A 15,069-nucleotide genomic window follows, 5' to 3' on the forward strand; every position below is an offset into this window, starting at 1 on the left:
TAGCACTGTTTATGGCTCTACTATAACTAGGGATCCTACTACCTTGTGACCTCAGAAATGCAATCTAAAACTCTGTATTAGTAATAAAGTGCCAGCAGTACCCAGTGCCAACAAAGGATCCACTGCAATCTCTTTCTGATAAACCAGAGGTTGGTTTCTGTCCAAACCCTATTTATTGCCTCTGGTCTGAGAATTTCTGAAGCTGCTGCTGCTCCACAGCCCACCACTGGTACTCCTGCTTTGCTTTGGACCTTTACCCACCCTGGTGCATAGACACCTCCTTCAGATTTCTTAATTGGTTTAGACTAGAAAAATGTCTCTCTTTGCTTTTTTGTTTTCTCTTCAGCTCCAAAATTTTATTTGAGGCATTATTTTAAAGTTGATTGGAAGGGACTGTTGAGAGGGTCCAGCTGAGTCCTGGCCTATATTCCACCATCTTGGCTCCAGTATGATACTCTCATTTGAACCCACTCAGGCAAGAGTGTGACCCACTGGCTGTCTGTTTGACACCTGTGTTCTAGATAAATCAAAAAATAAAATAAATTAAGCCCTTAATTATAGCACTTATAAATTATGCTATTTATTGATTTCCTAGGTCTAAAAATTCTCACAATGAAAATTTAATAATCTATTCTCAAGTCATTTTACCTAACTGCTGCACATTGTTAGGTCATCAGAGGTCATATAGTCCAAGCCCTTTATTTCATAGATGAAGAAACTGTAGCCCAGGAAAATTAAATGGCTTGTCCAGAGTCATATATGTAGAGGAATCATCAGAGAAATGATTTAAACACAGAATCTCAGACTCAAGAGCCATTATTCTTACATGTAAACATGTTCCCCAAAACAAACCTTCCATACTGTATTTTTGCATGTTATTGCCTCTTAAATTTAAAGGATTAATGCAAACTATTTCTTGTTTTCTCCCAAGTAAAACTAGATAACTGAGAGAACAACTTAAAAGAGTTAAATGTACCATTTGATAAAAGAAAAATTATAATTATTTCCATCATCTAATTGTTTTCATAGAAATTCTGAATTTAGGAAAGAAGGGGAACAAAGGAAACTAAATGATTCTTTCCAAATTATCACCTAGTAAACAATCTTCTGTTCCCATTCATTCCCTCTCCCCCTCCGGGTTGGGGCACTTTTTGTCTTACCTTAAGATATAGGTCTATTGCCAACAATTTCCTTTAAAAAAGGGTATAACTTTTCTTTCCTTCTTTGTGACCTTAGCTTCCAAAAGGGAAGGAACAAAAGACTGGTTTCTGACATGGTCAGATAAAGGCTTAGTTATTCCAAGTGGGTAGTCATTTGTCAGGTTTTATTGCTTTTCTCCCAGGTGATTAATGTGGGTGTTTCAGTGTCTCTGAATGATATTGGTGACATGGAATTAATTAAGTTACCATTAGAAATGCCAGGCACCAGACAAGCCCCCATCCCCTAGATTAGTGTTTCTGTTGTTGCTGGTTATTGGACACTGTCCATTTTTAATGGTGTCTTTTCATGTCCCTCTTCTGCTTCATCAAACTTATAGTATTTCTGGGCTCAGGCATCTCCTGGTTGTTAAATTTGGCTTATGAGTTCTTAATCGTGTTAATACTGGAGTTAATTATGTAACTAGGGGATTAGTTTGTCATTTCATTGATAGAGGGGATTCCTAGGCAATGAAACTTCCTCCAAGTTGGCCTTGTCCTAAAGAGTTGCCTTGAGTAGTTGGTAAGTAACTTTCCAGGATCACATAGTATATGTCAGAGGTGAGAATAGAACCTAGGTTGTCCTGGTTTCAGAATCAAATCTCTTAACTATCATCCATGCTAATATGCTAATGTTAATCACAGAGCTCTTACTGAGGCTTGGTCTCATAGCTTGATAGAGCTAGAAAAAATCTTAGATGTGATTTATACTAGTCACCCCTCTTATTTTACAAGTCAGGAAACCAAAGTTCTGAAAAGATATGGCATGCCCAAGATCACACAGATAATAGTATGAGAACCTTACTAGAATGCAGATCACCTAATTCCTACTCCAGGATTCTTCCAAGTGAACTGAAAAGCTCTTAATAGTTTCCCACGGTGGGTTCAAAACTCAAAGGATTTGGTGAAGCAGAACAAAAGCTCTATTTTTGAGTCAACCCACTTCACAGAAAGCTCCCACTTGGAGTGAAGGAGTTATTCTTTTCTTACGCCCTAATGAATGAAGAGCTAGCTTTCCTGAGGAAAACCTGAGTTCAAATTCTTTTTCTGAAAACATGCAACCCTTCAGTGCCCTAGAAACCTTTCTATTACAATAATTTGTAAAGGAGGTGCAGACTGCTGGCAATGATTTTTCTTCACCACCTTTTCCCCTTACTGGTGAAATCATAGCTCTAGTATAAAAAAATTACTTTGACAGCAAAGAAGTCTAATTGATTCTATTTTCACAGAATATAGACAGGAAGATATCCATAAAGCCAATCTGGATATACCCCCTCTTTTTAAAGAGGCATAATATTCTCCCCCTTTGTGGTTTAACAAAACTATGAGATAGGGGAGAGGAGGGAAGGAAAACAAGCTGAAATGTAAATTGAAAGCCTTTTAAATGCCAGAGAAACATTCTACAGCTAAGAAAGGATCTGAGGATTAAATAGCTCAATTGTATACAAAGAGGACAACAAAAAGTTTCCGAGGGTACAGAACAATTCAGCACCTTATCCCTAGCCATTCAACCCCATAAGACTCCACAAGATCCTAGGAAGTATGGTGGACATAGCACTATAAGTAAAGACAAAGTCCCTCACTGATGGAAGCCACCTCTGAACCATGAAGAATTGTTAAATAGAAAGGATTAGACTTCTTCTAACTCTAGTCCAAAGGTACTAAACCTCAGTACTGAAATTGTGATTCAGGACCAAGGAGAAAAGCCTTCTGCCAATTCTTGGTCTTTTTCCCCAGTTGAAAAGATAATATCCCTGCTGAAAAGGATGCTAAAGCAACCAGTCAAGCCAGAGATTAGAGGTAGTGAAGATTACACCCACCCAAAAAAAAAAAAAAAGAGCCCCTCCTGGAAATCCAGTGAATTTACCCATCAAACAGTAAACACCATGCTTACAAAGAGACCAGTAATTGAGTTTTCTTCCTGGTTCAATCTGGCCAATCTACCTGGCCTATTCCAGGAGCCACTAAGTGACCTGCTTAACTCAGCTTAGGAAAAATTGGCCAATTCAGCTTAAATACTGTGCTTAGTAAAGAGCCTGAGTAGCAAAGCAACTTGTCCATCACATCATTCCTCAGTAAACCTCAAGAGGACCCTCTGGAGAAAGAAAGGACACCAAAGTCTTTTAATGCTACTTGTGAGTTGTTTTGGCAATGTGTATTCCTTACATGCATGCCTCACTATCATTAGCATTCCATGACTGCTCTTTCCCACCATATAATTCATATATATTCATGGGAAAGTGGGCTGCAGGCTAGATGGAAAATGTTTTGAACTATTGTTCTTCTAGGGCTACTTACTGTTTATAATATATAATATTTTATAATTATATTATGTTTATAATATAATAAAACAAAAATTATATAATATTTGTATATAATATAATTAATAATCATAATTGTATCATCTGTAATAAGAACTAATTATTGTTTATAATTTATAATCTATAAATAATTATAAAAATATTTAATATAATCTATTGGGTAATAATTAGGGGGAAGGAAATTGGTGGGGACTCATGAGCTAGAGTGTCAGGAGATCAACCAACCATAAAGATGTTCCTAAAATCTTGGGAGTAGTAATATCCCTCCAAGACCCACCTTGTCAATGCTAATTTGAGATAAGAGTTGGCCAAGAGGGGGAAAAGGGTTAAACTGAGGCCTGAGAGAAGATAAATAATTTGCCCAGATTCACACAGGTTAAAATTAGAAGACATAGCATACCTACCCAGTTGCCTTTACTCCAAACCCAGTCTTATTTCAATTTGCTCCATACTGACCCAGTGTTCTTTTTTTAATGGAACTAGAACATTCAAACAGCAAACAGAGAAACCAAAAAATCTGGGCAAACACCTACTGAGCCAAAGTGAGAGGCCACCTGTGTCTGTACTGACATTCTAGCAAGAAAACTGGGTTCCCTTTGAAAAAGTAGACTGTGAAACTCTATTTGTGTTCTCATTCCCTGTCTGAGCTAATAGATGAAAACATATCCTCTCACCCTTAGGTGAGCAGTCTGCTCAAGGAAAAAATAAAAACTGACAACCTGAGGAGCTCTCTCCATACTTCAGCCAATAAATATGTAAGTTTCCAGCTTTCATTCCATTTGCTATGATTTTCATTAATATCTATTATCATTAGCCTGCCTCAGCTTAGATCTCCTTTTTTTGAGACCATTATGAATGGAAAAACTAATGGATTGTGTCAGTGAAATGCTCAAGTCCTATTTCTCTTTATAAAATTTTCAAAATCAAAGGAGAACATCAAGAAAATGAAAAAAATTTTGGGTTGTTATAGGTCCTTCTGGTCTCCCTATATCAGTGTAGGTCACTCATCCAAAGCAGTCTAGTTTGATGAGACATGACAGTAACTTTTTAGTGATGTTTCTAGAGTTGGCTCAGGTGTTTTATCTTAATAGAAATAATTAACAATACTTTTCTATCAGCTATTCACATATATAATCTCATGTAAAGAGAACAACAACCCTCTGACATTAGTAATGATGTAGCATAATAAAAGATGGCAGTATATAACATATTGGGGTTTACTATGTGCTTTCCCCCTAAAAACTCTGTACTAGGATCATTGAATCCAAAAATTTACTACTGGAAAGGATTTACAGCTGGGTCATCTAGTTTAACCCCTTCACTTGACACTTGAAGAAATGGGTTCAGAGAGGTTTAGACATTTGCCCAAAGTAGTGGGCAGCTAGGTGGTACAGTGGAGAGAGCACCAAGCCTGGAGTCAGACATAGCTTCCTGAGTTCAAATATGGCCTCAGACACTTACTCAAGTCACATAACGTATTTGCCTTTATCCACTAGAGAAGGAAATGGCAAACCATTCCAATATCTTTGCCAAGAAAACTCCATGGTCCATGGGGTCATGAAGAGTTAGTGACAACTGAACAACCATCTTCCCACTACTTAGACTTTGCCAAACAGTTTTCTATCCTTGGCCAATCCTTGGCAAACACTCTGGTTTCAGGATTTTAAATGTACTAAGACTTGTGGGACACCCTATATCTCTGCTTTGGAAAAGGCAATATCTTTATTCCTCTCCCCATGCAAGTTAGGCAAATTGTTTTTTGTTGGGTTTGTTGTTGTTGTTGTTTCCCCTAAAAAGCAATTGAGAGCTTCCTGGATACTTGATTGCCTTAGGGAACTAAAAGCTTACATTGCTGATATCACTTTATTATTATCCTAGTATAAAGTCGCCATGAGGAACTCTGGTCAAACTGGGATGTTTGACTGGTAAATCATGGTGGGTAACTCAGGCAAGACAGGCTGTCCTCAGTGCCTATCCTTGTTAAATATCCTTCTGCTATAGCTAATTTGATTTCTTTGTTGTTGATCAGGCATTTCAGTCCTGTCCAATTCTTTGGGAACCCATGTTTTCTTGGCAAATATATGGAGTGTTTTGTCATTTCTTTTTCTGGTGGCAAATAGAGGTTAAGTGTTTTTCCCAAGGTCATGCAGCTAGGACTTTTCTGAGTCTGGATTTGAACTCAGGTCTCTTGATTACAAGCCTAGTACTCTTATTCCCTGTGCCTCCTAACTTCCCCAAAATGTGTGTACACACACACACACACACACACACACATATATATATATATATATATATATATATATATATATATATATATATATTTCTCATTCTTCCCTGTCACTTTAACCATAATGAAGAAGGAGATTCAGAATGTACTTTTTTGGATTCTGAACCAGGTGTCTGGTATCATCCTTTCCATCTCCTTTCCCTTGTCCCCCTATCCTTGCCCTGACCTCAATGGATCAGGGTGTTCCCAGGAGGGCTGAATTTGTGACAAGAACTTTCAGAAAATAGCTTTGGCTGCATTTCTAGCTGGATCCTGATTGTGACACTGCCCTATCAACCTAAGAACATGTTTCAAGAAACCACACACCTACCACTGAGTGGGAAAGTGATAAATGAAGAGAGAGAAAAAAAGGATTTATGGCGGAAGTAGCATTTGAGATGGCCTTTAAAAGATGGATGGCAATTCAGCAGATGAGGACAGGAAGGTACAGCATTCCAGTCATAGAGAACAGCATGAGCAAAAGTGCAAAGGCAGAAAATATAGGTTGTGTCCAAGGCACATAGAGTACCCTCTCTTGGCTAGAGAATAGAATATGTGCATAAGAGAAATAAGAGATAAGGCAAGCTGATACCAGTTTGTGAAAGACTTTAAATTCCAAGAAGAACTTGAATTCAATTCTTTGCTGACCACTGAAGACATATGAGCAGAGGAGTGACATAATTAAAACTTTGCAAAAAGATCATTCTGGGAGCTGTGTGACAAACAAGTTGGAGGATGGGAAGGAAGGGAGACAGAAAACTATTAACAATAATCCAAAGGGCTGGTATAAAGACCTCTATTTAGGTGTTGGCTCTAGTAATAGAGAAGATAGAAATTTATGCAAGAGATCAATTAATCAAAAAAATTTGTTAAACATTTTAAGTCATTTTTCAGTTGTCTCCAACTCTTCATGTCCCCTCTTGGGGTCTTCTTGTCAGAGATATGGGAGTGGTTTGCACTTCTTTCTCCAGCTGAAGAAACTGAGACAAACAGTTAAGTAATTTGTCCAGGGTCACATTGCTAGTAAATGTCTCTGGCCTGATTTGAAGTGAAAATAATGAGTCTTCCTGATTCCAGGCACTTTATCTACTGTGCTGCCTAGATGTCCCTTATTAAATGTCTTACTAGGTGCTAAAAAACCTGGATTAGGCACAAAGGCAGAAAGGAAGTATTCCTTTCCCTCAGGGAGCTCACATTCCATCAGGGGAGGCAACATCTACATATAAAGTGTATAAAGAATAAATTCAAGGTAATTTTGAAGATAGGAAAGTAGAGTGGACAGAACTTAGAGACAGCTTCGGTTGAAAGAGATCAAAGGAGATCTCAAAGACAGCACCATAAAAGGTAGAAAAATTATGGTGTCTCCATGCCAAGATGGTGAAGTCAGAGGGAGGATGAGTTTTAAAGGCCTGGGTAAATTCTGTTTTGTTTGATGTTGGGTTTCAGAAGCTGGGAATAGCTGGGGATGTAGTTCTTTCACTCAGAAGAGAGAGTTGTCTCTTTAGGAGTCATACACAAAGAGGTGGTAGTTGAACCTATGTTGAATGAGAAGGGAATTTGAAAAACATTTTACCAATTTTTTAATGCATGGAAAAGAAACTGACCCTGTAAAGCATCTTTTTAATATGCATCATAGTAGCTATCTTAAAATGCTCTTTAGTGAGTCATGGAATAAAGAGTTTGATTTGGATTTTTCTTTTTAAAAAAGCAAAATGAGAGAACCACAGGAGAGAGCACAGAGAAGAGAGAAGGAATCCATAACCTAGGGGAAATAACCAGCTTAAAAAGGCAAGGAATCATAGTCAGTAAAAGAGATGGTAAATGTGGGTGCAGCTAGGTGGTTCAGTGGATTGAGAACCAGGTCTAGATATGGGAGATCCTGGCTTCAAATCTAGCCTGTGTGACCCTGGGCAAGTCTTTTAATTCAGTTGTCTAGTCCTTATCACTCTTTTGCCTTGGAATTAATACATAGTGACGGTTTTAAGATAGAAGGTACAAGTTTTTATTTTTGTTTTTAAGAGAGAGAGATAGTATATGTAAATACTCAAACAGGAAGAGTTGTTTCTCCCTGCTGCCTCCCTAAGTTCAAATTTCCTTCTCTGACATTCAAAGCCACTTACATTCTAAAGTAATAATGATGATTTCATACTAATGCCTTCTGTGGACACTACTTGATATTCCAGCCAAATTGGATCCCTTTCTCTGCTCCTGGGTCCTTGTTCATGCTGTTTCCTTTCTCTGTCTTGTCCCACCTCTTCTTTCCTTTTTGAATCTCCTTATTGAGAAATGGAACTCAAATGCCATCTCTTTCATGAAGCCTTCCCTGATTCTTCTTGTCAATAACAAATTCCCCCCAGATTTTACTTAGCTCTTTGGTTTGCACTTCTCATAGGATCATAAATCTAAAGGTGGAGGGGCCTCAGAGATCACCTACGTTAGAGATGTCTGACACAAGACCAGTGGTGGCATGCCACCTAAGACACTCCAGAGAGTAGCTTGAATCAGATTAAAATGGAATCAGGAAATATTTTACAAAATAAATTTTAAAAATCCAATAAAACGTAGATAGTATCATATTATAAAACCAAGTCAATATGTTCCCCAGAGATTTTGGGGGATTTTTCTTGACAAAAATACTGGAATGGTTTGCCATTTCCTCCTCCAATTCATTTTCCAGATGAGAAAACTGAGACAAGCAGAGTTATATGACAGGGTCTCATAGCTAGTGAGTGTCTGAAGCCACAACTGAACTCAGGAAGATGTCTTCCTGACTCTGGACCCACATTCTATCCACTATGCCACTCTCGTTGCCATTTTTCAAGGAGATAGGAGTTCTAATAGATGGAAAGGAGGAATCATAGGAACAGACTGTGCAAAGGAAAGGAGATGATTCATCTATTCTATCAAGCAAACCAGTTTAGCAAAAACATAGAGTGACAGAATAGGAGGTGAATGGTATCAGTGTGTGAAGGCAGGTTGGAGCCAGACGATAAAGAGCTTTCAATGACCAAAAGAGGAGTTTGGGATTGTAGGGAGACATTGAACCTTTTAGAGCAGGGTCATGGCATGGTCAGATTTTCACTTTCTAACTCATTTTAACTTGTGTTCTTTAACAAATTTTCACTAGAATTGCTTTTCTCCAGGATTAGGTAACTAGGGAATAATTGCTTTCAACCTGTCAACTGGAAATGAAATATCATCTAGAGACTAGAAGAGATTGGAAATTTACTGACATGAACTAGCAGAGTTATAGAAATGAAATTGGGCATGTCATTCACCCCCACCTGAGAAAGAAGGGGCTTTTAACCCTTTTCTGTGCTGTGGATTTTTTTGGCAGTCTGCTGAAACCTATGGACCCCATCTCAATTATCTAATTTTTTTTAATGCATGGACCTCTCAAAATTTAGGCATTGGGGTCAAGGGATCTGAGGATAGGGACCTCTGTTATAGGGAATATCAGTTTCTGGTGTGGCTATTCATATTAATTCACATCTCAAATAATGATTCACATCTTGAAAGGAGATTGTGGAAGGGATACAAGAGGAAAAAGTTAGGCAATAAGGTAAAAGATATCCCAAAAAATCTATTTTAAAAGGAGATTGCCATAACTTATGCATAATTTATAGAATTTGCTGAAATAAATTCTTTTGATCATTGTGATCCCTTTCCTGGATTCATTACTATAATAATAGCTAGAATTTATATTGTTGTTTGGTCATGTCCAACTCTTCATGAACCCAACACTTAGGGTTTTCTTGACAAAAAATACTGAAGTGGTTTGCCATTTCCTTATCTAGCTCATTTGTCAAATGAAGAATAAGGTCAACAGGATTAAGTGACTTGCCCAGGGTCCCACAGCAAGTAAATATCTGAGGTTAGACTTGAACTCAGGAAGATAAGTCTTCATCTCATTACATATTATTTTATTACATAGTATTTTACAAATAATATCAAACTTTATCTTCACAACAATCTTGGGAGTCAGGTTCTACTATCGTCCCCTCTTTACAGATGAAGAAAATAAGACAAACAGGCAAACAGAGGTGAAGTGCCTTGCCCAGGTTTACATAGCCACTAACTTTCTGAAGCTGGAATTGGACTCGGGTCTTCTTAAGCCTGGGCTCAGAGCTCTATCCACCCTACCACTTAGCTATCTCTCAATTGAGGGAAAGAAAACAAGCCAACATTTTTTTTAAGTTGCAAAACAACATTATCTATAGATTGAAAAACAAAGAAAGAGAAATGGAATACAATAAAGAATTCACTGAAATTGGATGGAATGATTCAAGGGTCTATTATTGGAGCTGCAGCTGAGAGGTCATCTGGGTGAATGGAATTAAGGTTTCTGCTTCCCATCCAATCAGCCCAAACAAGTGTGCCTGAAAAATAAAAATGAAGGAAAAATCAGTAGAGGTCTCAGAGGGCAGTCGTTTCCCTATACATTTACTATCATATTGCAGAGCCATCTTTTCCAGAAATCTGGGGGGTTTCTTCACTTCTACTCTCTCTTCCTAGCTCCCTTTGGTGTGGAGTACTGACCCTGAGAACTATTACTACCAAAGCACAAATATTTCATTATAGAAGCCCCCCTGACCCAAGCGGAGTAAAGGCGAATGTCACCCAGATCTCATGCTAAGAGGTGCACTCGAATGATAGGATTGTATACTTGTGGCTATAAAAGCACTCTTAACTGTCATCCATCTGTTCTAGAGGAGGTTTGGGTCTGCCACTGGAGACCAGGGACTAATGGTCTAGGGTAGCCAAGTCAACTTATCCTGTAGCTACCAACCCATTCAGCTAAGGTCAACTGTCATGTTATCTAATCTGTACAGTGAATACATGTTAGCTACTGAGGCTGTTACGTCTCTGCTCCTTTAAATCCCCCAAAGAGTCCCCATCTCCCAGACCCTTTAGGTGAAGATCAATTGGGCAGTACTGTGAAATCCATTTTAATGAAAGCCTGAGACCTTCACCCTGTACATTTCTGATTACCTTTATGCTCATTTACATCCAACTTAAATTTATTCTCTTTTAAGTGATGAATCTTTTCCTATCAATAAGTGACAGAGATGACTGTTGAAGAAATTGATTTCTGATTTATGAGCTTCAAGAAAGGCTAGCTTTAGGAAAAAAATGCAAAATGTTTCTTATTCCTCCTTTTGCTAAAGTGTCCATCCTATGCCATATGCGATACTGTCTACCTCCTTCCCATACTGTTCTCTGCTTTTCCTGTATCTCCCCTATTAAATAGGAACCTCCAGGTGCTCAGGTAATCAGATAGATTGGCATCAAACTAGAAATGGGGGAAAATAAGTTATACCTAAGAATCTGTGAAGGAAGGCACATATAGATTTAAATTTAAAATGGAATGTTATCTAAAATGAAATGTTATCTATTTAAAATATAATTGTTTATTGTATTTTATTTATCCTATTAAATATTTACCAACTTCATTTTATTCTTGCATAATTAAAATTAAAAATAACAAAAACATCTAATTGATTCATATAATTAACATGCATAAGATAAGTAATATTAAAGTTCTAACATGAAACAGACATTCAGGTTGACAACAGATGGCAGAAATTTTAAATTTTCTTTAAGATGCGCTTAACAAACATCAATAAAAGGAAATTAAAATTTTATTGATGGCACAATTTCCATTTCTGGAGAAAAATGAAAATAATTTATTGGAGAGCTATAATTAATTTATCCTACATGATGTCATGTTATTTTTAAAAAGTCAACTCTTTCCTTATCTGTACCCCAGCCCTCTCCATTTCCAGAACTTTTTGGGAAACTAAAAGTTATGGTATAGATAATGAGCCAGTCCTTACGCAGACATAACAGGTTAAATGACCTAAATCATAAAAAATCTGGAGCATGGCTTCAAACTCATCTCAATTAAATTTAGCATTAAACAAGTTAGGGAATTCCAAACATTTCTTTCCAGACATTAATTCATCCTTTTCTTAGGAGCAAGATAAAATCATCTAATTCTCTTCTCTGCCTTTTCTCAAAATTTGAATGGTTTCTTGGTCCACAGGGTTAGATTGATCTTTGCTTTCCTAAGTGTCACGATGTCATTTGAAGGACCATCACTATCTCCAAGACCTGCAAACTGTAGTAAACTAGTCAAAGAATCAAGTTTGACCTCTTTGAACAAAGTTTTATTCAGATGACACCAAATCCTTTAAACTACTTCACAAGGAATCTTAAATCTTTTCTTTTCAGGTGTGAAAATGCAGATTGCTACATGTGACAAGAGATTCCCTTGAAGATCAAGTTTCAGCTATGGACTGTTTATTCTAAGGACTATCATATCACAGGCTGATGAACCAACTGGCAACATTCCCTCTTTCTCTTAAGTTTAAGATATTTACAATTATTCAGCCTTGGAGACTTTTGTTTTCTCAGTGGCTTTTTATTACCTTGTGATCATATTTATTTTTTTATGTTAAAGAAGGAACTTTTCCAAATCTCTTTTTTTATTGTCATTGCCACTGTGTACATAACAAGTGTTTTATTCAGTTTTTTCATATACCAGAAACATATTTTTCACATATCAGAAGTATGTATATATCCTTTTTATTGTGCTTTTAATAAATAATGACTTTCTCAAAATGCTTAAAGGCAATGTGAGTATAGAGATGGCAATAATTTGTTTTCTCCACACACAAAAAATAATGTACATTTCCTTGTTGATATCTTAATGCCATGGTAAAAACTGCATAGGACATAAAGAACAAAAGAACCAAAGGCAAAGCCAGTGAGTTGTAAACTAATGCACTCTCTATGTAGCCTCTATAACTTTTCATTTTTAATTCCCACTGTGACTAGAATTTGGCACCTCCCAGATGATATTCATCAAAGATATAAGAACACAGATTCATAATTAATCCACTTACACTATATATATATATATATATATATATATATATATGTATTTTAAACCTTAAAATTTCTTAGACTTATAAATGTTGGAAATTTCACCATTGGGAAATTTCATACTTGGAAAATTTCTTAGTGATAGTCTATTGGAATGTGCACCATTGGCATGGGAGGTTCCTCCTCCTCCCTTCTTAAGATTACTTTAGGACAGAAACCTTTTGCTGAACAATGGAAAGGGCTTTGACCTATGCTTAAGCATAGAACAGGAAGTTCTTTGAGTCATGATTGATTTTAGAATTGATACAATAGAGATACTTGGAATGACAGAACCAGGTCTTGGAAATTACAATCTCCACCCTACTCAGTCCTAACAGGATTTAGGAAGGGCTGCAGCATAGATCAAAATTTAATTATTCCAATCTCTACCCTACTCAGCGTAACAGGATTTAGGAAGGGCTGCAGCAAAGGATCAAGATTTAATTATTTGAGAATATGACCTTCAACAGACATGTGCAAAGCCACAGACCTCTGGGAGGTCCTGGGTTAAGGTAGAGCCACCATTGGCACAGGGAATACATGGACAGTGATTGGTAGATGTGAGAACTGAGGGATGGAACTTGGATGGTTTCCTTAAAAATAGCAGGGTCTGAGTACTAAGGGGGTTGGTTGGAGAGGTTTTTGCTCTGAGAGGTGGTGCTTTGAGAAGTTTGCTCTGAAGGAAGCTGGAGGTGGAGGCCCCTGAGACTGTTTCTCCATTTTGGTCACGTGAGTGATAGGGACTGATCTCTTTTCTTTGCCTCAGCTATCTAAGGGCTTGGGCCTTTTGGCCCAGCCTAAACAGAAGGGGTATTTAAGCCCTATTCCCTTCTCTCCCCTTTCTTTCTCTCTCTCTCTCTCTCTCTAATACCTTTCTTCCTCCTGTTTGTAATTAAACTCCATAAAAGGTTGACTGCTGAATTGAGTTTTCATTTAGGAATTACATAGCTGAATTCCTTGGCGACCTTAAATTAATATATATCAGTCTTTTAAAGTGATTTCCTTGTCACAATATTTAACTCTTTTATAAATTTAGGGAAAATTTCCATTGATCATTACTGAATTTCTCTGGTAATAGAAAATGGCCATTTTACCTGCCAGTGTACTGCTTGCATTGGAAGATAACAGTCCATTGGGAATGAAATCATCTCTTGAGAATTTCCTGATCAATTTTGATCCCTCAGTACACAGACAGCTTACACACACACACACACACACACACACACACACACACACACACACACACAAATCAGACTAAGTTTTGTGAGATGTTCAGGTACTAATGAGAATGCTATAATTAGTACTTTAATTTTCATAATTTCTCATACTTAATTTGTATACTCACTTATCTGCGGGACCCAAGGTTAGTTTATATGTTGTAAACTAGTATGTTTTTTTTTCCTTTCAATGGCCATGCACTTGAAGAGATTTATCTCCAAGGGTTTCAATAAATTATCATATTTGTTTTAGATTTCTGATGATTGATAGTTTTCCAATACAAATTGAAGCAATAAGCACAATCCTACCATGGATATTTCTCTATTTGTTTATTTGGAGGAAGAAGAGGGAGTGATCTTAGGATCATATATTCACAACTGGAAGGGGTCTTAGATGCCATCTAGTTCAAACCCCTCATTAGATTATTTTTTATTATTTATTTTATTAAATAGATGGGAAAGCTGAAGCCTAAAATTTTTAATTTTTCAAGTTTACACAGATATTGTCTATGGCAGAATTTGAGTCTAAGTCTTCCTTACTTCAAGTCCATTACATCACACCGTCTCTCTGTGGTTAGCAAAAGGGATATTCTTCTTGTTCAGTCATTTTCTTTTCTTTTTCTTTCTTTTTAAACCTTTACCTTCTCTCTTAGAATCAATACTGTGTATTCGTTCCAAGGCAGAAGAGTGGTAAGGACTGGGCAGTGAGGATTAAGTGACAAGCCCCATGTCACACAGCTACGAAGTTTTTGAGGCCAGTTGTTCAGTTGTTTTCCATCATGCCTGCTTTTTCATGACCTCAATTGGGGTTTTCTTGGTAAACATAAAAGGGATGTGGAATATAGGCAAGTGAAGGAGGGGAAGGATCAATTCTCTCCTGCAAACAGAGTCTTCAAGCTGCTTCATTTGCATCTAAACCTAATAGTCTCCAAAGTCTGGTACATTCGAGTGGAAAAAGTCAGTGTTTCCACACCTAAGAGAGAACATCATTTCTGATGCTCCTTCATAGTCACTATTCTCCTTGGCTAGAAACTTGAAGAAAAATAATAATGCTTGTCTGTTGCTTAAGTGTTGCTCTAAGAGCTCTAGCATATCCTCCAGGCAGTTATCTTCCCAACCCAACAAGACATAATGGTGGCCAA

The 15,069-nt window shown here is 37.2% G+C and overlaps 1 protein-coding gene across 3 annotated transcripts in view; it reads left to right on the forward strand.

The window, feature by feature from the left end:
- EMCN (endomucin) overlaps positions 1-12,407 on the forward strand; it is a 157,237-nt gene extending 144,830 nt beyond the window's left edge. For 2 of the 3 annotated variants that reach the window (XM_007495884.3, XM_007495882.3), the window contains one exon: positions 12,018-12,407. In XM_007495884.3, the coding sequence (XP_007495946.2) occupies positions 12,018-12,061 (44 nt within the window). In that variant the 3' untranslated portion in view covers positions 12,062-12,407. Of the gene's footprint in view, positions 1-4,197; positions 4,273-12,017 lie in introns of all 3 variants that reach the window. The other variant, XM_007495883.3, reaches the window with a different exon arrangement.
- The last annotated feature ends 2,662 nt before the right edge of the window (positions 12,408-15,069 follow it).

Source organism: Monodelphis domestica, chromosome 6 (assembly GCF_027887165.1).
Source record: "Monodelphis domestica isolate mMonDom1 chromosome 6, mMonDom1.pri, whole genome shotgun sequence".
NCBI classification, from domain to species: Eukaryota; Metazoa; Chordata; class Mammalia; order Didelphimorphia; family Didelphidae; genus Monodelphis; species Monodelphis domestica.